At 46.4% G+C, this 23852-nt stretch overlaps 1 protein-coding gene across 1 annotated transcript in view; it reads right to left on the bottom strand.

The window, feature by feature from the left end:
• The window catches only part of USP47 (ubiquitin specific peptidase 47), a 90242-nt gene continuing 66390 nt past the window's right edge, over positions 1 to 23852 (bottom strand). The window contains exons 15-28 of the mRNA XM_038764019.1: positions 22629 to 22741; positions 17672 to 17776; positions 16163 to 16370; positions 15374 to 15489; positions 10802 to 10921; positions 8568 to 9345; positions 6272 to 6447; positions 5969 to 6049; positions 4601 to 4716; positions 4162 to 4280; positions 3578 to 3708; positions 1957 to 2004; positions 1728 to 1858; positions 1 to 455 (exon numbers count right to left, since the gene is read on the bottom strand). Coding sequence (XP_038619947.1) covers positions 281 to 455; positions 1728 to 1858; positions 1957 to 2004; positions 3578 to 3708; positions 4162 to 4280; positions 4601 to 4716; positions 5969 to 6049; positions 6272 to 6447; positions 8568 to 9345; positions 10802 to 10921; positions 15374 to 15489; positions 16163 to 16370; positions 17672 to 17776; positions 22629 to 22741 — 2417 coding nt within the window. The 3' untranslated portion in view covers positions 1 to 280. The remainder of the gene's footprint in view (positions 456 to 1727; positions 1859 to 1956; positions 2005 to 3577; positions 3709 to 4161; positions 4281 to 4600; positions 4717 to 5968; positions 6050 to 6271; positions 6448 to 8567; positions 9346 to 10801; positions 10922 to 15373; positions 15490 to 16162; positions 16371 to 17671; positions 17777 to 22628; positions 22742 to 23852) is intronic.

Raw genomic sequence — 23852 nt, 5'->3', positions numbered from 1 at the left:
ACGGCCCTTTCTGAGCTTTAAGGTTTTTGCTTCTGCAAAACCCCCTCCGCTCTACAGTACGTCTGACTATAGTGCACAACACGATTCCAAAGTCCGAACAGTCACCCCGCTGGGCGCTGGGCTGCTGACTGGCAAGCGGCAATCCAATCAGTGCTGGTGTCACTGCTTACCCCTAAAGAGCGCCCTGCCTTAATGGCACTACACAGTAGTAGTGAACCCGCCAATTCCCACCAACTCCCCCCAGGGAAAATGCTCGCCCCCCCGTCGCCCCCCGGAAGGCTCAGTCTTGGGTCGACTCCTTACTAGGCGCCCCATCCAGATAGATTTTTAGTGCCTTTTCTTTCCGAGGGGAGTAAGTGACGTGATGCCCCGTCTTCTGGAGCCGGCTGCTCTCCCTTTTCATCAGTTCGTTCCTCTGCTCGTCCGACAGCTCCATGAGTTCTTCCGTTTTATCCCTGAAAATTAAACGGGTTAAAGGGTTCAGAGAGCGTCGGGGAGAGGGGCCGGTTACATAAAAACGAGCGGAGGAAATGTGGGCTGGGCCTGGTGGGCGCCGTCCGGCTTGGTTCCCCTCTTCCCCGAGGCCTCTGGTGCCACACCGCGTTTCCTTCGTGACCCAAGAAATTCATCGAGTTCAGTTCAACTCGTCACTGCTGAGGTGGGAAGGCGTGACTGCCCTCGGAGACAAATAAAAGTGGTAGCAAGTCTGAAATGCCCAATCTCCACCGCCTGCACAGATTCATTCGTTCACTCGTGTGAGTGCTTACTGTGTAACAAAGCACTGTGCTAAGCACAAATGCAGGGGGAGAAACGGTTTAGCTAACCACCAACGGGGCAAGACCCAGGCCAGGGGATGGGGAGGAAAGCAGATGTGCAAATAGACAATTTGAAAAAAAGGATGCCATGGATAACCTCCGGTCATCATTTCAGAACTGGGTACACGAAAGGAAAACAGCCTCTTTTCCAAAACCACAATTTCCAAATTCACTTTGAAGCAGACTTGGAAAAACAGTTACTGCCCAAACATAAAGCTTCACCCTCTAGACTGCAAACTCACCGCGGGCAGGGGCGTGTCTACCAACTCTGTTGTACTGCACTCTCCGAAGTGCTCGGCATGCAGTAAGCGCTCAATAAATAATAATAATAATAATAATAATAATAATGGCATTTGTTAAGCGCTTACTATGTGCAAAGCACTGTTCTAAGCGCTGGGGGACACAAGGCGATCAGGTTGTCCAACGTGGGGCTCACAGTCAATCCCCATTTTACAGATGAGGTAACTGGCTCAGAGAAGTTAAGTGACTTGCCCAAGGTCACACAGCAGACGTGGCGGAGCCGGGATTCAAACCCATGACCTCTGGCTCCAAAGCCCATGCTCTTACCACTGAGCCACGCTGCTTCTCATAATGATAATAATGATGGCATTTGTTAAGTGCTTACTATGTGCAAAGCACTGTTCTAGGCGCTGGAGAGGATGTAAGGTGATCAGGTTGTCCCACGTGGGGCTCACAGTCTTAATCCCCATTTTCCAGATGAGGTAACTGAGGCACAGAGAAGTTAAGTGACTTGCCCAAAGTCACACAGCTGACAAATGGCGGAGCTGGGATTCGAACCCATGACCTCTGACTCCCAAGCCCGGCCTCTTTCCACCGGGCTACATTACTTCTCTAAATGTCACTGATGTCACGTCACTGATGGATGGGACTACAACTCAGCGAGCTCCTTACCTATAAAATATCACCGCTCCGTCATCACAGATGTAGAGGGGCCAAACATTCAAAGTCGAAACTTTAGGATTCCAATCCAAGTCCTGATGAATCTCCAAGACAGAAATGTCGCAGGGAAACGTTCCTCTGCCCTGAAAGGGAAAATATTCGGGAAACAAACCATGCCAGCAGTCAGCTCGTGTTTCCAGGCACTTCCACCTCCCCCCTCGGACATGGCCACATTCCCTACCTTCGCAAATTCAATGTCTTCCAAAGGAATTCCGCTGATTTCACAGAGCTGCAAAAGAGATTGTGTGGGCGTTACTTTCTGACCGCTTTGAAGGGAGATATTCCAAGACACAGAGGTTTCATTTTTCCTTTGGTTTGTCCTCCCTTCTTAGCGAGCGAAGTTTGAGCCAACGGTGAAAGAGGGAAGCAGTGTGGCATAGTGGCTACAGCACGAGCCTGGGAGAAGGACCTGGATTCTAATCCCGGTTCTGCCTCTTGTCTGCTGGGAGACCTCGAGCATGCCACTTCACTTCTCTGTGCCTCAGTTACCTCAACTGTAAAATGGGGATTAAGACCGTGAGCCTCAAAACACGGGAAGGGACTGTGTGTTTAATTTGATTAGCTTGAATCTTTGGCACTTAGTACAGTGCCTGGCACACAGCAGTTAAGAAGTGCCAGTAAAAAAAATAATAATAAACGTGGATCTTAAAGGAGGAATGTCCCAGGGAAACAACAGTAAGCAAAATGCACTGTAGACTAATCGCCTGGGGCTGTTAAGCAGGATTGCTCTCCGGCTGAGGTCCACGAGAAAACCTCAAGAAGAGATAAATCACTAATTAGGAAATTACTTGATTTATAGTCTGTGTATTACCTAGGAAATAAAAGGTTCCCCGGTAACTCGAATAAAAAAACTATTTCATTATAAGGTTTTGAGACTCACTCCCCACCCCGATTATTATTATGATATCTGTTAAGCGCTTTACACATGCTAAGCACTGCTCTGAGTGCTGAGGTAGATACAAGTTCAGCAGGCTTGACAGAGTCCCTGTCCCACACGGGGCTCTCGGTCTTCATCCCCATTTTCCAGATGAGGTAACCGAGGCCCAGAGAAGTCAAGCAACCTGCCCGAAGTCACACGGCCGGCACACGGACTAAAACCCAGGTCCGTACTCTTTCCACTGGGCCACGGTGCTTCCCCCGACAGAGATATCCAACTCTCTCACACTCCAACCTACCTGAGCTATCCTGTATTTTCAAAGAGGACCCTATTGCTAGTGAACATTTTATTCAGGAGTGGTTTGCCTGAAGAGATCGGTGCATGGCGGGCACTGCCACGCTTACCAGGTGCGCGTAAAAACAGTTCCAATAGTACGTTGCTGTGCTTGCCCGACCCAAGGTTCGTCTCTGTTCTCGCGCCTGCCCCTGGGTTTCGGGGCTTCACAAAGCCTCCAGTCGAGGAGAGCAACCCCTTCTCCGACTGGCTCTCCCAACTGCTTCGCGCTACCTCAGCACAGTGTAAGAGAAGCAGCATGGATTGACCACGGGCCTGGGAGACGGGTCATGGGTTCGAATCCCGCCTGCTGTGTGGCCTTGGGCAAGTCGCGTCACTTCCCTGTGCCTCAGTTCCCTCATCTGTAAAATGGGGATTAAGATCGGGAGCCCCACGTGGGACAGGGACTGTGTCCATCCTCGTATCTACTCCGGCGCTTAGAACACGTAGTAAGCGCTGAACAAATACCATAAACCGAGGGACAGGGGTGCTGCCACCAGAAATACAACTAAAACTGGGGCAGAAGGCCGGTCTACGTCCTAAGGGCCCATGAAGAGCATGCTCAAAAGCCTCTGGTTTAACATCAGAGTACCTTCTCTTTCAACTCGTCGACGCTGCTGCTTTCCAGCACAACTTCTTGGAAGGGTTCCAGCTGCATTTCCGAGGGCTTCCATCGTCTTGACAGAACGGCAAGCTGGGACATAGATTTCATCTTCTCCACCCCTGCGGGAGGAGGCGGAGAGGGTCACCCTCTTTTTAGAGGCTTCTGGTGGAAACACCAGAAGAAGTCCTCAAAATCATTTTCTAGAATTTCGGAAGGGGCAGAGAGGAGATGCGGACAACAATATTGGACTTCGGTGGTTCCCTGAGTTAATGAAAACCGTGACTGAGGGCGTGGGGCTTCTGGGTCGGCGGGGCACACGCACACCCAACTTGCACACAGTATGCTTGTTTGCACTCGGTAATAATAATAATAATAATAATAATAATGATGATGCTGGCTGTAGACAGAAGGAATCGGCTGCCAAAGCAATCCCATCAAACTCCGCTGTCTCGACAGACTGCAGTCTACTACACTGAGGAATCCAGCAGAACAGTGTAACTTCTCTGTATTGATACCAGTTCCTAAAAGATTTGAAGGATAGCTGCTGCTTCCACGTGGCTCAGTGACCTTACCCTCGAGAACTTCAAGGAACACCTCCCAGTTGCTGGAGATGTTAATATCCTCTTCGTAAACGTGATAATCCAGAAACACCGTGCCAGGGTTTTTCCACGTCTTCTTCCTTAGACGAAACCTACAAAACCGATTTAGATTTGTGAATCTTTTGAAACTGTTTACTTAATAACGAGAATATAATGCCAGGGAATAGTGACGTGGGAAAGCAAAGGTTTTTTTTTCTTTTTTCGGTAATGATGCTTTCAATTGTTTGCGTTTTAGTAGCCCCAAAAGCATGATTTCAAGAATTCCCACGGGCACATTTCTCAACAAATTATTGTATGAAAATAATGAGCAGTGCAGGCTTGGAAATGGCCTCGTCGGCAACACGGGCCTGAGTAGTAGAGCCACAGCTGTGCACTGCACTAGGCAAAAAAGAAGTCTGAATATTTACACTACCTGTCGATATTGATATCCATCCCACATTGCTCCCTGAGTTGAGGAAGCAGCTCCTCTTTGGACTGTCTGACCGTCATTCCTTTAGCAAACACAGCGTCGAGAAGAAACTTGCACGGCTAGGAATACAAAATGGAAAACTCGGTGACAAAATTAAGGAATGGGACGCTTACACTTTGAATAGGCGATCTTATAGTTCTGTTATGAATAAAGCGGAGTGGACTTTTAAAAGAAAAAAAGAAACCAGAAGGCGGAGGCAAGAATCTCACTAAAGGCAGGCTGCCATCCCAGACAGCTGACATTGGATCACGCTGGACCTATATGACTTAGGAGAAATGATCGGGAGATTATACAAACCCCCCGAAATGATCTCATGGCCGCTCAGATAAGGGCTTCATAAAATTTCATGGTTTGAGAGGAATTTAACCATACATTTATAGGGCCAGAATCCTCAATGTAACAGACTTGTTTTGGAACATAGAAAATCTTATCCAGCGAGACATGTAATCTCCCCTTCTGGAATTAATGAAGAATTTCTGTGTATTTACAAACAAAACTCGCTCAGGCACAATGTTTGTGATTGCAGATCACGCAAGTCTTTGAACAAATCCAGCTGTGACTCAGAGTGTAGTCTCACAATCCCGACGGCAAAGTTGTCTTTTTATTTTACAACCTGGGCGGTGGTGCTCTTCTCGACTACGGTATGGGGACCTAAGCAACACAGAAAGGTGCAACCCAATATTGAGCACAAACCTCACATTTTGCTTTTCAACAGGCTACAAAAATTTGGGGAGCCCTGGGGGGGGCATTGTAGTCTAGTGTAAAGACCCAGGACTGGGAATCTGAAGACCAGGTTTCTAGTTCTGGAACCACCACTCATCTGCTGTGGGGCCTTGGGTAAGTCATGACTTCTCTGTGCCTCAGTTTCCTCCTCTGTCAAATGGCGATAACATACTTCTTCTCCCTCATGAGACGGGCATTGGATTCGCCCTGATTATTTTGTTCCCACCCTAGTGCATCACACATAGTAAGCTGCTAACAAATACCACCATTATTACAGGAATCCTTAACACGGTTTCTTCAAATTACAGGGCAAAAATAAGTTTCAAAATTGCCAGTCACTAAAGCTGTATTCCCTTCCCCATCTTAACGTTACGACAGAGAAGTTTCTTAAGTGCTCCCTAAAATGGAAACAATTTTAAGATATGAAACCTCACTCTGATCTGGCCTAGACCATTAACTGATATGGAGATCATCTTCTAGGAATCACAGACACACACACACAAAATATAATGTGTGTAGCTTAGCAGTATGAGCCTTCTGGGGGTGGGAAACAAAACTTCATCTTGTGAGCCAAAGTTTGAAGCTTACCTCTTGCTCATTCACTACAAGCTGGTATACCTTCACTCTGTATTCTCCCTTCTTAAGCGCTCTTCCCAGTCGAATAGTGATCTACAGATTCAGAACAAAATTGGAGAGTTACAAGTACAAAACAAAGTTATCCGAGCTTCCTGCCATCATCATCATCCACAGAGGAAACAATGTCCGTGAAACAGGGTTGCAACGGAAGATACTAAATTTTACTTCACGGGGAAAATAATGAAAGAAGTTACTAAAATCAGTTCCTTATTCTGGCTCTAGTAGGTAAACGATTCAAAGACAGTTTTAGTTAACCTTGTTGTCATCCGAAAACGATGAAAGGGTCTCATTCAGTCGCACGCTCTCAAACTCTTGATTGCTGGCATAAACTCGAAAAACCTTGAAGTGGGAGGACAAAACTCCAACAAAAGGTTCCAAATGTTGTTTGAAGGCCGCCAGAGTGATTCGTTTATCAACGTGCACCATCAACCCTAAGCACAAAACAGATTCTGAAAAAAACTTCTCAAAATGCATATGAAACAAATCAATGATAAATTCCATAAAGAGTCTAAGTGAAAAAAATGCACTGCATTTACATCGAGCATGGTAATATTTAACTCTATGTCTGATTTCAACTGAAAAAAAAAGCTAGAGGAAAAAAAAAATCTAAGCAAAACTGCTTTAAGACTATCCCAAATTTCAAATGTGATTGAGCTCAAAACTAATAAAATGACAAAAAATAAGCACTGTATCTATGTCAAACTCAAAACTACACCTTTTGGAAATATCTCTAGTAATTCTCACATGAGATAGAAAATTCACTTGGGATGTCCCGAGCTCACAGGTCTTGGTCCCAGATTATTTAAGCCACTGCCTTTAACCACAGAATATCAACAAAAACTTCCCTTCACTCAAATCCGCTAACTTGCGATGCTGACTTAGTTCTGATAACACACATACTGTGGCTGGGTTACTTTAAAGTTCCTACAAAATGTGTCTGAGACTATTTCATTAAATTACTCCAACTCTACAAAACTGAAAGCAAAGCTGAACTCCGTTTCTTGAAAATATAAAGCCCGCAAATCTCAAGTGACAGCATTTTAAACAAAAATAATCCTTGTCTGATTTTCCCATGAAATCAATTCTTGTCCCCCCGTCCAAAAAAAAGCTGCCTCTATTTTGGTCAAAAATGAATCTGCATATGCTGAGAAATAGCGTGGTCTAGTGGATAGAGCATGGGCCTAAGTTAGAGGGACTTGGGTTCTAATCCTAGCTCCGCTTGTCAGTTGTGTGACCTTGGTCAAGTCACTTAACTTCTCTGTGCCTCAGTTACCTCATCTGTAAAATGGGGACTAACACCGTGAGGCCCACGTGGGACAACCTGATTACCTTGTATTTCTCACAGTGCTTGGCACATAGTAAGTGCTTGACAAATACCATCATTATTATTATATGCAAGACAAGATTGTTTCAAATTCTCTAATACAGACCACTCAGTCACCACTCAGACAACCGTCTCATTCTCCTTAAGATTTTATATGCCCTCCTCTGCCAAGGAGACATTTGATTTTTACCCTACTTGCTCATATACTGATGAGCATCTAGAACAGAAAATGTATGTAGGTAACCAATAACCACAAGGCAGTATGGCCTAATGGATAGAGCACAGGCTCGGGAGTCAGAAAGACCTGGGGTCTAATCCCGGCTCCGCCACTTGTCTGCCGTGTGACCTCGGGCAAGTCGCTTCACTTCTCTGTGCCTCAGTCACCTCATCTGTAAAATGGGGATTAAAGCTGGGAGCCCCATGTGTCCAATCGGATTAGTGTGTTTTCACCCCTGCACCCAATACAGTGCCTGGCACAAGGTAAGCGCTTAAATACCATAAAAAAACTGCAAATTGGGGACAATCAAAAATTGTTTTCTGCTAAATTCTGCTAAATTTCCCTGGTATCTGGGAAAAAGTTACGTCCAGTCTATCATGCCATCACACTAATCATAACGGCTGTCATTAAAGGCCCTGGCGTTTCCTCTTCCAATGTCAAACCTGATCTACATTACTGAATAAACCCATCCCAGCCAACTCAAATATTCAAAAAAAGTAGTAACTGGCTTTTGTAGCAGTGCCCTGTTGGGACAACTTACCAACACTATCTCATATTAGAAAAAAAAAAAATCAACAGTTAGGCACTTGGAGATTAATATTTTGATGGGGAAGCAAGTGGTAGAGAATACAGAAGGTAGTTTTATATGAATTCTACTATCCCGGTCGAGAGCAGGATCGTTTAGAGGACATACAGAACTTCATCTTGGTTTATTTACTGTTTGGGTAAGCAGCTAGTACTGAGCTCCGCTCTTCCAGATACCCTGGAAATGCTCTCTACCTTAAGGAAAATAATTTGGAAACCAAAAGAAAGTCAGTGACATTGTAAAAATGATGGTAAACGTGAGGGCATGGGTCAAGGTTTATGCCCAGAAAGCCACACCAACGGTACTTTGGGGGGGAAAATAAGGGGGGGGGGGGGGGACACACACGTGGTTGGGGGAGGTTAGAAGCTGTTAGAGCGTTGTCCTGGCAACGATCTCTCGGTTGCTAGGTAACGAAAACACCTACATCTGTGCCCTTCCCCCGCACCGTCATCGGCAGCCAAGGATTCTGCTTTGAAGTACATGTACTGTACCGCTCCGCCACTCTTGCCGCTTTCATCGTACTCGCTGTCCGTTCCCGAGTCTTCCTCCGCGGTATCCCAAGTCTCTTTTTTCCCTTCATTTGCTTTCGACCTCCTGCTGCTCGTGATGCTGTGAGAGTCGAGGCCGTTGGCCAGGGGGCCCGGGGTGCTGTCCGCGTTGCACAGGGTGTCGCTGCTGTGACTGGAGCTGAGGATGTCACTGTCCACGGAACTGGTGCTCCTGTCCGTGTTCACGTCCGAGTCCGAGCGCTCCTCGGACGGGAAGTTCTCCGGGTCCGGGGTCGGAACCGCCGGCTCGAGGTCGCGACTCTCCGCCGCTGCCGCCGAGTCCCTTTCGTTCAGGGGTGACTCGCCGGTCTCGAGGTCGCCGCTCTCGGCGTTCTTGCGGGTGGCCCCGTCCCCTCCTTCCTGCCGCTGCTGCAGCGACAAGTTCTTGAGCTTCTCAGTGCTCTCTTCGAGGATCGCCTCGACAGACTTTTGGCTCCCTAAAGGTCCTTTCGCTCTTTCGCAGGCGTCGTTTGTCTGGCCAGAATCCCCGCTGGCTTTTTGACAAGCTGTCCTTTTAGAATGAGACCCCGGGGACTGCTCGGGCAATAAAACATAGAGTCTGATTGTATTTGCATGCCGATCCAAGAGCTTCCACAAGTGGGAATCGGCGAAGGCCAGCTGATGATCCGAAGACTCGGAACTTTCGACAAATACCTAAGACATTGAGCCAAGAGTTAGACGACGGCCCCTCTGCGGCTCCTCTCCAAAGACTCACCGTCGCCTGAAGAGCGGATCGTCCCCGCACAATAAGCTCGGAGCTATTCCCTTGCATCTCAGAAAATAAGCTGCTCGCTAAGTGCTTTTAGAAGATGACTGAATTGGCATCCGAACCTTAAAACGTTCACATTATACTAAAAGGCCCTGTGCCCACCTGCAACCCTGTTGTTACCGGGCCCGTCAAACTGGCAGGACTCGTATTCGACAGTCTCCTCAGAGATTCAACAGACTCCTCAAAGACGGAGTCTCTACAAATTAGGCATCTGAAAAGCTGAAGCCTGACAAATGTAATTTGTACCGCTTAGACTTGGCAACCCGGTAAATTCAAATTTAATCTGTTTGCTTGAACTATTCCCGTACTTCCTGAGAGGACAATATTCCAGGTCCCCCCTTTGCCCGTGGGAGTGTGTCAGTTAATTCTGTTGAACTGTACTCTCCCAAGCGCTCAGTACAGCGCTCTGCATAGAGTAAGGGCTCAACAAATACCGCCGATTGACTGAGCATTGCCCCAGGTGCTTCGGTCCCAAGAGCCTCTCTTCGCAACGGTGGCAGTAAGGCAGCACCGAAAGCCCTTTGCGGTTCGGACATGGGAGGCTGCCGTGAAAATGGGAGAAGACGCGTGGAAAACTCAACCTGGAACCCGCGTGGAAATCCTGATCTTTTTTTTTTAACAAAACAGGCAAGGGCTCACCGGGAAAAGGTACAGGTTTGTGGAGTTGGGAGACTGTACTTTGCAAGCCGGTTAGGAAACGGAGTTTAAAAGATGAACTTACAGGAGACTGTCCCTTTCTTCCGCCCATCCTTGCGGAAATACCGACCACTACAGAGTCTGCTCCATTAGGTAATGTTTCATTGCACATTTTGGAAACAACCCAGGGGAAGAGGTAGGGAACATTCTTTCCGAGGTAGGAGCCTGTCCCGGCAGGCCACGACCCGCAGTTTGGTGCAAGGAAAGGTTACGTGGGCCAAGAAACAGTTGCGCTCACGCGGTCCTGCCCGCTTCCCAGCCTCTGCCTCGCTGCCCTGTTCCATACCTTGGATTGCTTGGTGTTTTTTTGCAACTTTACATTATTCAGTATGGAAAATAGCAGTGAACTGTAAGGGTGGAAGGTATTCTGCTGGTGGTGGACATAAGATCAGAGTTTGCATTGAAAAAAAATCAATCACAGCAACATTCTTCCAGCCACCTACCCCCTCACCAATATTTCCCAATGCAATAATGCAAGTTTACTTTTACACACAGCACTTTACAAATGCAACTCCTGTGTTATAGGAAAACTCCTCATATAAAAGATACTGCGCTGAATAAATGAGAAGATCACTGCAGCCACAAATTGCTTTCCCTTCTGCTTTCACTATCATTTACATTCAAGACAGTGACTAAAAGACATACCTTGTTGCTTCTAAAAAACCCTTCGGCCTTCAGTGTTTTACTGGGCACATTGAGAAGACGCAAGTCATTATAGCAGCGTTCCAGAACTATTCGCATTGTTTCAGTAGGAAGTAATAAAGCCTAAAACGGGACAGCCATTGAATAAGAGGGCATTTATTATCATGTCAAATATTTTTACTTGAACCTAGAAACAACCAGAAAGCAGTAGTAGAATTACTTATGAAGTGCTTACTAAAGCATAAGGCACACACTGTATTAAGCGCTGGGGGAAAAAATACAAGGACATTGATTCAGACACATCCCTAGCCCACAGGGAACTCAATCTAAAAAAGGAGAGGGAGAAGTGACACATAGGAAAAGGAGTATCAGGTTCATTCCATTCAGCAAAAACAATTCAACCACAAAAGGGAGCCATGCCATAATAACGCTTTTTTCCTATAAAAATAGTACACGTAAAGTTTGGATTACATTCCCACTAAAGATTTTATTCTTCACCACGTCTTTAAGTTATCTTAAAAAAAAAAAAAGCACTTTCCCTTCCGGCAGTTGTGCCGAAGGGAGAGTTGCTTTTGATACTAGTTTCTTTAACTACTCTCGTTTAAACTTTAATGCACATACAATACAGATGAAAACCCAAGAGAACACATTTTCTGATAAAGAATAAAACTCATGGTTTTTGTGTTTTAACGGAACACAGTACTGAACGGTTCTAAAATGCTTTCCCATGTAAGGAATACTCCTGTCAGAAAAGACGGGTGAGTCTCTGTACTCAGAACTCACGCAGAGGAATGGATGTGAAGCATCTTGCGGGCTTTCCCCAGGTGCTTAATATAGTGCTCTGCACACAGTAAGCGCTCATTAAGTATCACCGATTGATATTACGGCAACACCCTGCTCTCATCCCCGCCAGGTGAGTGCCAGCAGGGGCACGGAGTTCAGTGGCAAAGAGGAAATGAGGGCTTAGTCAGGGTAGGCCTCTTGGAGAAGATGTGCCTTCGATATGGCCTTGAAGGTTGGGACAGTAAGCGTGTGTCAGATATGAAAAGGGAGGGCAGGCCAGTGGTGGGATGTGGGCGAGAGGTCGGAGGAGAGACAGAAAAAATAGAGGTACAGTAAGTAGGCTGGCATTAGAGGATTGAAGTGTGAAGTAGGAGAGTAGCGAGGCGAGGTAGGAGGGGGCAAGGTGATTGAGGGCTTCAAAGCCGAGGGTAAGGATTTTCCGTTTGACGCCAAGGTGGATGGACAACCGCTGGAGGTTCTGGAGGAGTGGGGAACCCTGGACTGTACTTCCTTGTAGAAAAATGATCTGGGCAGCAGAGAAGTCTGGGCTGGAGCAGGGAGAGACAGGAGGCAGGAGGTCAGCAAGGAGGCAGATACAGTAATCAAGGCGGGACAGGAAAAGCGCTTGGAATAATGTGGTAGCAGTTTGCACAGAGCAGAAAGGATGGATTTTAGCCACGCTGTAAAGGCTGAACAACAGGATTTAGTGACAGACTGAATATGTGCATTGAATGCGAGAAAGGAGACAAGGTTATGGGTTAGTGAGACAGAAAGAATGGTGATGCTGTCTACGGTGATGGGGAAGTCAAGGGGAGGACAGGGTTTGAGTGGGAAGATAAGGAGTCCTGTTTTGGACGTGATAAGTTTGAGGTGACAGGAGGACGTCAAGTAGAGAGGTCTTGAAGGCAGGAGGAAATGTGAGACTGCAGAGAGGGAGGGAGATCAGGGCTGGAGATGTAGATTTGGGAATCACCTGCAAAGAGGTGGCAGTTGACATGTCAGTGAATGAGTTTTCCAAGGCAGTGGGTGTAGATGAGAAGAGAAGGGGCCCCAGAACTGACCCCTGAGGCCCCTCCGCAGTTAGGGAGTGGGAGGCAGAGGAGGAGCCGGGAAGACGACCGTTAACTAGCAGCCGGAGAGATAGGAGAAGAACCTGGAGAGGACAGTGTCAATGAAGTCGAGGTTGGATATGTTTCCAGAAGGGGGTAGGGGTCACGTCTACCAATTCTACTATGTAGTACTTTCCTTAGTACAGTGTTTCACACACAGTAAATTCAATAATTCTATTGCTTGATCCTCTAAATTCATCTCTTCGAAACATACATACAATAATGATAATAGTTTTGATTACTGTGTGCCTAGCCCTATGCTAAGCATTAGGGACAGATACAAGATAATCAGATTGGACAGTCCCTGTCCCACACACTGTTTACCATCTAGACTGTAAGCTCGTTGTGGGCAGGGAACGTGTCTGCCAACTCTGTTGGACTGTACTCTCCCAAGCGCTTGTACAGTGCTCTGCACATAGTAAGAGCTCAATAAATACCACTGATTAAGAAGGACAGTAGTCATCTTATCCCTATTTTTTCAGATGGGGAACCTGAAGCCCGGAGAGGTTAAGTGAGCCAGCAAGCCAGTGACAGAGGAGGGTTTAGAACCCAGGGCCCCGGACTCCTGCTCTCTCCATAGCTTTATGGAACTAAGACTTAAAAAAAAAAAACTAGGATGGTTCCTAAAAGAAGTCAAGCTCCGATAAGAAGAAGAATGGTAATGAAAAATTACCACAGGCCACAGAATCCAAAGCATTTTTCTTCACGTTAGTAATACAAATCCTGAGGTCTGGAAAAAAAAATGCTTATGATATGAAAGATTATGTGACTATCTTTAAAGCGTCTATGGAAAACTTAAGGTCAGCGCAGAGCTTTATCATACATTTAGTGAGAGGTCTGTGCCGTATGGAACTCTTGAAATATGTCTGGCGCAAACATTTCCAAGAAAAGCCACAAACTGAAACTCCGGGTTTCAATGCAGTAATGGAATAATACTAAAATACGCTAAGTAGCATCTGTGGTTAACTCATTTCTGTTAGATGGCTAAGCGAAGGCCAAGGCAGCGTGGTTAAAAAAAAACCAAATCAGGCCTGGTGGAAAGCCGGCAATGGAAAAGCAGGGAAGGAAAGGCCAATGCTAACATGACCTACAGTGCCAAGCGGGGGGGTATGCCCACACTTCCCAGAAGCCACTCACCCCACCCCTGGGCAAGCCTGGGAGAGGGTGCAGAAGCACAACTTTCATGTAGACTGTTTTTGCCCCTTCTGGCTGCTCCCTGTTAGCTGGTTGCCAGATCCGCTTTGCCCCGAGCCCTCGAGTAGAATAAGACTTCCCACGTGATGAAGTATTACTCTCTGTCGAACCGACAGCCCTGATAAACAGGACTAGGGTGATCTAATTTGCCAGTTTCTGTTTAAGCCCTTTCCACCTCCTTGTCCAAGGACAGTGTTAGGTTCAGGGAAGTCCAAGTGCTACCCAGGCCTTGTGACTCCCAGACAGTGTTAAAAAGCTCTCTGTGGCCCTTCAGCGACTTCTGAGTTTAGACCATTACACCTCGGTCTCCGTACCTTTGCTGGTATTCTTCCCAATTTGTACTATGGATTAAATCCTGACTGCAGCCGCCATTCTGTCTGGGGACATGGTTCACTCCGGATTTCAATCAATCAATCAATCAATCAATCAGACATTTCGGAAATGTCTGTGGAGCTAACAACAGGACCTTGGCTAACATCCCCGCCCTCACTTTTTCTCAGGTTTCCGCTGATCACTGGGAGCCCTATGTGATTACTACCATAATTCTGAATTCTTGTGCTATGTAAAACCATCCAGGCAGCTCCACCAATCTCACAAAACAGGTGCTGAGTTTAATACATTTAAAGTAGGGACACCACCAGAGCAGAAGTCCTCTGCTCTATAAAAATTAGAGGGGGGACTATAATCCAGACCCCAGCAGCCATGCTTGGTCTGCCGCGACTCACAAAGGGATGGTGAGGGGACACGCTGGCATGGCTACTTCCTCAGGGGAGGGGCTGTAGGGCAGCAGAAGAATTGTAGAAAGTGATCACTGCAAGAGAGGCAAAACTGCAGCTGCTATGTCACGCCACCCTCTAGCCCAAATACACTTCCTGACGGATAAACAGAGAAGCGGCATGGCCTAGTGGTTAGAGCATGAGACCGGGAGTTAGAAGGACTGAGTTCTAAACCCGGCTCCGCCACTTGTCTCCTGTGTGACTTGGCTTCTCGGCCTCAGGTTCCTCATCTATAAAATGGGGATTAAGGCTGTGGGACAGGGGCTGTGCTCAACCCGATTTGCTTGCAACCACCCCGGCACCTAGTTCAGTGCTTGGCACATAGTAAGTGCTTAACGCTTACCGCAGTTATTAATTTGAGACGGGTGCTTATATGGCTCAAGTCCTGGCTCTGCTCTTGGCCTGTTAAGTTACAAACTCTGGGCCTCGGTTTCCTCAGCTGAAAACCGGGGCTAACGAGGCATGCCTTTCCCTACCTCCCCAGAGTTGTGAGGATAAAGTGAGCTAGCTGATCAAAGCATTAGACAAAAAGCACCCATGACACTACTTACATTATAAATTATTACTAAGGTAACGTTTTGCCAAGCACATGCAAGAAGTTGACATTCTTGCCAAAATACATGGGAATCCACCTGCACATCAGACATTTCAATTACTGTTCTTTCCTAATGAAGCTAGGCACGAGTTGCCAGTTAAGCCCAGTTAAGCCTTACCTTTGAGACAAGTTGCTTAAATTCGATAATCGTTTGATTCAAATAAGCTCGCACACTGATAGGAGCGGCAACGGATTCTGCCTTTAAGTCGACAACGTGAACTTTCACCATCACCTCTGTTCCAGTTTGAAAAGCAGAAAACAGAAAGCCTAAGTGCTATTCAATAAATAATACCCCAAGATAAAACCACATATTCTGAATAGAAGCTCTTAGTGATGGGGTTTTTCCTTTTAGTCAAGAAAACCGGGAATATAGAGTTCTGGTAAGATGAGGTACCCTCTTCTACCCCCACATCAACTGTCAAATTTTCCAAGGAAGGCAACAAAATTTTCGACGGGGCTCCTTTAACCTCAGGACCTCCCCCAGAAACAACATTCATTAAGCTTATCTAACCATCAGCTATGGCTTTCTTTGCAATTTCCAGGTCACTATTTAAATAGAAAAAAACTGCTCACATGTTATAAATATGATAAAGAATCAGATGATAAATGAAAATTAAATGTGTACATTTCTCCCTCCCTCCCCCTTCTCCCTCTGCTGAGGTTGGAGGGGGCTGCTCAGCAGCTGACAGCCCAGTCATTCGGATCCCCTCTTCCCAATGAACCTCCTCTACGACTGCTGAGGAATGTGTTGCAGAGTGTGATGTGTTTGTGTTACACAATGTGAAATCTATTACAGCTTAAGTTATGGGCCTAAGCCTAAAGCTGCAATCATCATCAACGGCAATAGCAGTTCTTTACGGGATGTAATCGCGCTGCGCACAAATGCCTCAAGAATTATTTGACTTACCCCCAGGTTTGTAAGACTGGAAAACCTGGTCAAATCTTCTTGTTTCCAGCAGTAGATCAAACATGTAGGTTGACTTAACTCCGCCTAGTAGGAATCCCATCGGGGTGTCTTCCTCTCCTTCATAAGACCGCTCAAGATAATCGTGAAACTCATCGTACTTAACAAGGCGGCAGCAATCCAGAGGAACAACATCTTCCAATTCCATCACCTACGTTGAAAATAGGCAATAAAATAGAACAAATCTACCTCTACTATCCATGAAAAAAAGCCGCTGCCATTTCAAACTTCTTTTGGTCTTGGCTGTGCCCGCAAACCTATTACCTACTTGGACCAATGATCAAACAAATTAGATTCATCTCAAATTGGCTGCCCACACCTTTAACTGCAACCTTATTTTTCAAGTGACGTAACTGGGGCCCACTGTATCACAGGAGCTCTTGAAAAGATGCCAAAAAAAACTGAAGTGACTTCATTTTCACTCCAAAAGTCAACGGAATTGGCACGAGAGGAGGATGCTGATATTTCCACAACGCCTTTCCTTTTAGCAACTCGGTCCAAACAAGAACAGTTACCACTAGGTGCCTTCTGTTTCACTCTAGTCAGGGATGTTGAAGGGGGGATTCATGGTTTTGTAAACTTCCCAAAGAGGTGGGTTCTACACCAAGCTGGATACAGAAAGCATGCTACAGAGGAGAAACAAAGCACTCTGCCTCTGAAAATCTGCCCTTTGTTGAGAGTTCTCTTGGCTTTACTACGTTCAAATACTTGGCTATCCTTTGTGCCGGCTACACTGAATAAGTCAGCAAAAATATTCCAGTAGCCTTTCAGAGAAACTGAAACAGAGCCACTGTTTTATAAGAGAGTCTGTTTGGCCCAAGTCTATGGGAAAAGGAACATCACGTTTTACGGCCCGATTCGAAACACGGAGTCCAATATCCCACTGAGGATGAAATCACTGGTCAGGTAATCTCCCCCGCTTCAGAAAAAAGTTATTCATGCTTAAAACAAGCACTCGCTCTGCACCTGCTCCGTTAGAGGATTAAATAGCTAGCTAGTACATGACTATGACTGAATCAGCCTACACTAAATTCAGGCCTGTGGGGGCCAGTTGAGTGCCGTCTTGCTGTGAGCAAGAACTGAGCAGGAATGGAGGAGGTAGGTGGGTACCGACCGATAAAGGGCAAGGAAGGAGGGGTAAAAGAAAAAGTTCATCCCCACTGCAGAAAGGTGAAGCAGTTATAAATTTGAAGGCTTTGATTTGAAGTTCAATCCAGCAGACTGGCTCTGAGTACAGTGAGGGTGGAGATAAGTTCTGAAGGAAGAACAGAAAGGAATGGAATATATATTTCACCATTTAAAGGGATTAGGAAGCCAATCGAAGGCTACTGGTCTTTGAGGGATGTGCACTGCGAGTGTGGAAAAACAATACTGGCAAGTGGAAGAACCAATAGCAAATTCACTTTCGAGAAGATTACAGGTCACTCCCGCAGGAACGGGAGCCCAACATACCTTATAGGCTATTTCTATAGCCTCCTTCAGGGTCTTATCCTTATGAACCTCTAATCTGTTCTCCATCATGAGCTGTTTCACAGGATGCATGCAGAACAATTTTATCTGTAATACAAAAGCACGGTCAGTGGAAGGAAGAACGTAACCACGTTTGCAAGGATAGAGTTTTTTGGTTTTTGAGGTAGGAGAAAAATGAAAAGGTATGAGAAAAAGTGAAAAGGAGGAAGATGGAGAAAGCCAACAGCTGTACGTCTCACTTTAGCATCTCTATCTCTCTCTCTCACACACACACACACACACACACACACAGCAGAAGTGTGAGAACACCATTTAAAAAGTCTGTCATGTTTTATCCATAATACGCAGGCTCAAGGTCTTTCTTAAGCAGTGATGTTTGCAAAACACCGTTCTACTTCCTCGCAGTTCATCTGAGCTATCCCAAAAATGGGGAAAATGTGTCCATATGCCAACATCGGCAACACTAAACTTGTTACGTAGGATCTAAAGAGAACAGTCACAGGGGAACAACAAGTGAAGGGGAAAATCAAGTGAAGCTTCAGGGTTCTCAACACTAAAGAGTGAAGGTGTGCTAAAGGCAACTTATTCCCTAGGAGAAGAATCCTTTACCAAAACAAGGGTTTCTCTCGGAAAATTCATAACCAAGTCACGATGGAATTCCACCGGGAGTGGCAGAGTGATCCTGGTCCTGAGACACGAGGACCGAAAACCTGCTCAGAGGAATGGATCACAATGATGGTGGTCGGCCACAAATCACCGGATCTCTCTGCCAGCCCTGTTCTCAATGGGCAGGCCACCCCAGATTGCCTTCATAACCGGAGTGTGGGAAGAAAAAAATCATGGAAACCTGAGAGACAGGAGGGGTTGGAAAGGAAATCAAGCACTGGGGGTGGGGAGGAGGAAAGAGACACTGTAAGAAAGTAAAATGCATCATTAGGCTTTGGGCAGGGCAAATTTAAATTTTTGCTAGAGACCCAATGGCATAGAACCAGACAGCAACTCTGAGGAACTTCCTTGGGGAAGTGGTGAACCAGTCTGACATCAGACTAATTCCAGGACGCAACCAGTCTGATATCGGACTAATTCCAGGACGCCTTCCTTTTTGGGAAGAAAGAAGAGTGGGAAGGATTTGTAGGGACGAGATGGGCTATAACCTTTTATTAACTATGCGAGGCAAGATGGTTTAGCATCAAATTTCTAATCACCACCTTGCTCGAGAAATGCTTTACACCTGTGCACTCAAGACTGGTTTGTTACTACTCACCTGGGAGCGTGGGTGTGTCGGGAAGGTGAAAAGGGATTCAAAACTCGGGGGAGAGAATTGGCTACTTAGAAAAAGGGAAGGAAGGCTGAAAGGAAACTCTGGCTCAGCAGAAGACACCCTCCAGAAGCACCTTTTAGAGGCTGCTTATGGGGATGGGTTGGTGACAAGAGTTGGGGGTGCCGGTGATGGACTGCTAAAGATTGCCCCGACCCGTCTTTCAATTAGGTGGGAGAAGGAGCAGCAGTCTGTGCAGTGTGATCTGTGTTTTTTCCCATGCGGGGCCCAGTTACAGTCGTGACCGCAGCACAGTGCACATATCGTGCTGAGAAGCCGTTGCCCTGGAGATGGCCGGTCAATCGTATTTATTAAGTGCTTATTCTGCACAGAACATTGTACTGAGATGGCTCCCTTGCTAGTCACGACAGTCCTCCCGTAGGGCCTACACGCCTTGTGGCACCCCAACAGCACAGCCCCAGCAGGTGTGTCCCCTGAATGCAGAGCTGGGGCTGGAATCTACATCTCCAGATTCCACTGGACAAGTGCTACAATGACACGGGCTGGTAGTTGATACGGATAAACCACTGATTCTATAAAAATGCCAACAGGTCCACTTTTCCAATGAAGTATCTGCTCTTTTGCTGAACAGGTCTTTGGCAGTTCCCTTATAAACTAGACAACATACCCCATTCAAAACTGGAAGCTCATTGTGGGCAGGGGACGTGTTTAACTCTGTTGTGTTGTACTCTCCCAAGCGCTTAGTACAGTGCTCTGCACCTAGTAAGCACCCAATGTGAACCCGTTGTTGGGTAGGGACCGTCTCTATATGTTGCTGACTGGTACTTCCCAAGCGCTTAGTATAGTGCTCTGCACATAGGAAGTGCTCAATAAATACGATTGAATGAATGAATAAACTGATTGATTCCAACTGAGCAGTTCCAAAACAGATGAGTCCTCCTGCTTCTACCTTTCATATTTCCATTTTTAATGACAAAAAATGCATTCCCCATGAAATCCAATTCCTTTTTTCTTTTTTCGCTCCCTCCATTCTCTTTCTTTCCCACCTTTGTTCCTCGGTTGCCCTGTCAAACTCCAGTTGCACCCTTTTTCCCATCCCTACCTGCCCCTCTCTTCCTCCCCATCTTCCTGTAAAAAAACCCTTCTCTGCCTTGCTCCTTTTCCAAATACCTCACCCATTTGTGACTATCTGTCTGCTGTTTCATTTCAAATATACTGAGCATGGAGATCTTTTCTCTTTTTCCCAAATCCTTTCATTTTTCTAAAGGTTGGAATTGGGCCACATCCACTCATCACAAGGGGCATAAATACTGAATGCATGAAAGACTTGAAATTATTCTTCCTGATCAGGACTCCTCAGTTTCCCTGGAGTCACCTCAGTTTAGGAGCTGCTATGATTAATTAGGGCTGTGGAGAGGGAGAGGTCCCATTTCTCCCTCACTGACTTGGAGATGCTAGCAGTACTCAAACTAAAACGTTTCTGCTCACCAAAAAGTCTGACGTCGAAAACGTGATTTCAACGAGGTGGTCTAGGGAGATATATGCATTGGTAATGGAGCCTCTCCACCCCCACTTTTTTTTTTGTAATGGTGCTTGTTTGGTGCCTACTATGTGTCAGGAAATGTTCTAAGTGCTGGGGTAGATACAACTTAATCATGCTGGATTTACTCCCCCTTTCACATGGGGTTCCCAGTCTGACTAGGGGGGAGAAATTTTAATTGGAGGAAACTGGAGGCATAGCAAAGTGACTTGTCCAAGGTCACACAGCAGGCAAGTGGTAGAGCCAGGATTAGAACCAGGTCCTCTGGTTCCCAGGCCTAGGCTTCATCACCCCATGCTGTTCCTCCCTACACCAGGGTCACAACTGACAGGGCCACCTTAGGAGTCAAGAGGCTTGGGTTCTAATCCTGACTCCACTACTAGCTTGTTGTGTGACCATGGGCGAGCCACTTGACTTTTCTGGGCATCAGTTTCCTCATCTGTAGAATGGGGGGTAGATGCTTTCCCTCCCCACTATGAGCCACATGAAGGCAGGGATTGTATTTACCCCAATATTTAGTAAGGTACTTGCTACATAGTAAGTGCTGCTCAACCCTAATCCCTCCCAAAGTTTCCTCCAATTCCCACATCACCCAGGACGCTGTTTCTCCCAGCCTTCTTCTCAATCTATGCCTGAACAGAGAAATAAAACTCGGTGGGAATGGACAACACAGACATGGAATTAAGAGAAAGTCTGGCCAATACACAGTTCTTCGTGTCATTCTACGCCACCTCGGTGGGTTGTGACACACGCAAACACACTCCAAATGACACTCTCCATTAAATCTAATACTGTTACAACGGCACTCTCAAGAGCGGTACTTAAGCAGCCTCTGACAAACAAATGCAACATCTCACTGGGTGAACTATTCAGGGCAAAATGGTCATCGCCCTATCACCCGTCTCTCCCGCTACTGCTGGGCCATTATTTCTGGAAAGAAAACTCATTTTATGCTCTTAGTTCTCCACGAACTGTTGCCCTGGTAGCCCTGTCCCTACCTACTCCTGAGACACGGTTTCACAGAACACCATTCTTGATGCTGATATGTCTCAATACTCCCCATCACGGAAACTGGGGTTACTCTAAAATGGTGAGGTAATGCCAGTCTATTGCTATCTCCTTCTGGAAGAGGTGGGTTCCTGAAAAAAGGTCCTTTCAGCAGTAGTAAATAGCCAACTAGCAGGCTATAGTAATTGTGCTTACTTTTACTCTCCGGTGTTCAGCAGTGGAAGAAAAAAATCTACACAAGGGTAGTTTAGAATCTCTCTAGTTGAGCATCCAGGCTTCCCAGGCACTCAAAGAGGACACCGTGGAAGCAGCGTGTCCTAGAGGGTAGAGCACGGACCCGGGAGCCAGAGGGACCTAGGTTCTAATCCTGACCCCACCACTTGCTTGCTGTGTGACCTTGAGCAAGTCACTTCACTTCTCGGGGGCCTCAGTTACCTTATCTGTAAAATGGGGAACCCCATATGGGACATGGACCGTGTCTAACCCGATTAGCTTGTATCTACCACAGCATTTAGTATGCTGCCTGGTACAGAGTAAGCGTTTAACAAATACCATAAAAAAAATTCTCTATAAGCTAAAGTGCTCATTTGTCTTCACAGAACAGAAGTTTTCAGGTAGGGCAATCCAGTTTGTGACTCTCCCCTGAACCATATCCAAAATCTAATGACTCTTAGGTGACTGAGATGTAGAGTGGCTTTTAACACAAAAGAATACAAAGTTACTACCATATCCCCAGCTTTGTTATTTAATGTCCTGGGTGATTCAAACCCAGGACAATTAAAAATTCAAAATCAAACAATTGCTTTGTTTTGATAATTCTGTACTCTGAAACCCCCAAGAAAAGAGTACCAGTATCCTTTGTATCTTCTTTGTTCACTTACGCAAAAGAAAATTATTCATAGAGTTCTACTTCAAGCTTTAATGACTTGATGCTTTTGATCACATATATAAATAGCACTTTTTGAACAAGGCATTTGTTCATCAACAGTAACCAAGGAGAATAAATCTTGCTAGTCTGAAAATACCTGTGAATTTCTCCAATAGTGCCTGAACCTGTGGCGTTCCTCCACTAGTATTTAAAGAAACAGATTGGCAAGCAAAGGAAGTCTAACCTTACAAGTATTGCGCTCGATTTCTCGTTGCCTCTTTTCTTGCTCTTCCAACTCTTTCTCTTTCTGCACCAAATTCTTAATGTGCTCCGGATAATCATTCACTTCTAAAAACTCTATTGGTTGAAGAAAAAGGAATGCCAGTTAGAAAGCAGCCACGGTCCCACCTTCAAAAGCAGCGTGGCCTAGTGGCTACAGCCCGCCAGTCAGAAAGGCCTGGGTTCTAATCCTGAATCCGCCACACGTCTATTGTGTGACCTTGGACGAGCCACTTCACTTCTCTAGGCCTCAGTTACCTCATCTGTAAAACAGGGATTAAGACTGGGAGTCCCCGTGTGGGATAATGGATGGTGTCCAACCTGATTAACTTGTACTTACCCCAGCGCTTAGCACAGTGCCTGGCAGAGGGTAAGCGCTTACCGAGCAGATTCAGGTATTCGGGGATGGCCGGCCCCATGACCGCTTGCACTGGGTGAAGAAGGCATGGGGTGGAAACTGAGCATCACCCATCCCAGCTCCCTCTCCAACACGAATCCGCAGTAGCGGGTGGACAGGCTGTTCCACCACCCAGAGCTCCGCGGCGAGACCCATCTGCTATGGAGGTTGGGCCACCCACCTCAGAGCTCGGCAAAACCTCAGCTTAAGCCTGCTCCAGAAAAGCCCTCTTCCTGAACAGAGTGGCTTCTGGTTTCCACACAATTATAACCACGAATGTGGTGATGAGACTTAGCGGCTGCCTCTTGGGAAACAGAAAAGATAAAACATCTCCCTAACCCACCCCTTCCACCACCAGCTGCTCTTCTTGCCTTTCTATTAGAACCTCTGGGTTCTTTTTCCTGCGAGCGAGGATAATGTCTTGCGAGCCACCCTTTCTCCTCCCGCCGTAGGTCACACTCAAAATTGGCTCAACTCCTCCCTTTCTTTAAAAAAAAAACGTAATAATTAGAGAACCCCGCTGGCCAAAGTGGATATGAGAATGAATGATCGGGACCCCACTTGCACCTTCTTTCTGTACAGGTGGGAAAGGGCATGTGGACCCACAGAGTCTCTAGTTTGAATAGGAGAAGGGGAAGAGAAGTGGCCCGAACGCGGCACGGAAGTGTCGGTGGAAGCCTGCAGGCCCACCTGAAGGTAGGCCAAAGAAGGCAGCCCCATCAGCCCTCCCAGGGACACGGGAGGCTTGGAGGACCTGAGTTCTGGAAGAGCCAGGCAACTTGACAGGGGTGG

This window comes from Tachyglossus aculeatus, chromosome 22 (assembly GCF_015852505.1).
Source record: "Tachyglossus aculeatus isolate mTacAcu1 chromosome 22, mTacAcu1.pri, whole genome shotgun sequence".
Lineage (NCBI taxonomy): Eukaryota > Metazoa > Chordata > Mammalia > Monotremata > Tachyglossidae > Tachyglossus > Tachyglossus aculeatus.
The sequence above is the reverse complement of the archived record's forward strand: the minus strand, read 5'-3'. Positions and strand labels throughout refer to the sequence as shown.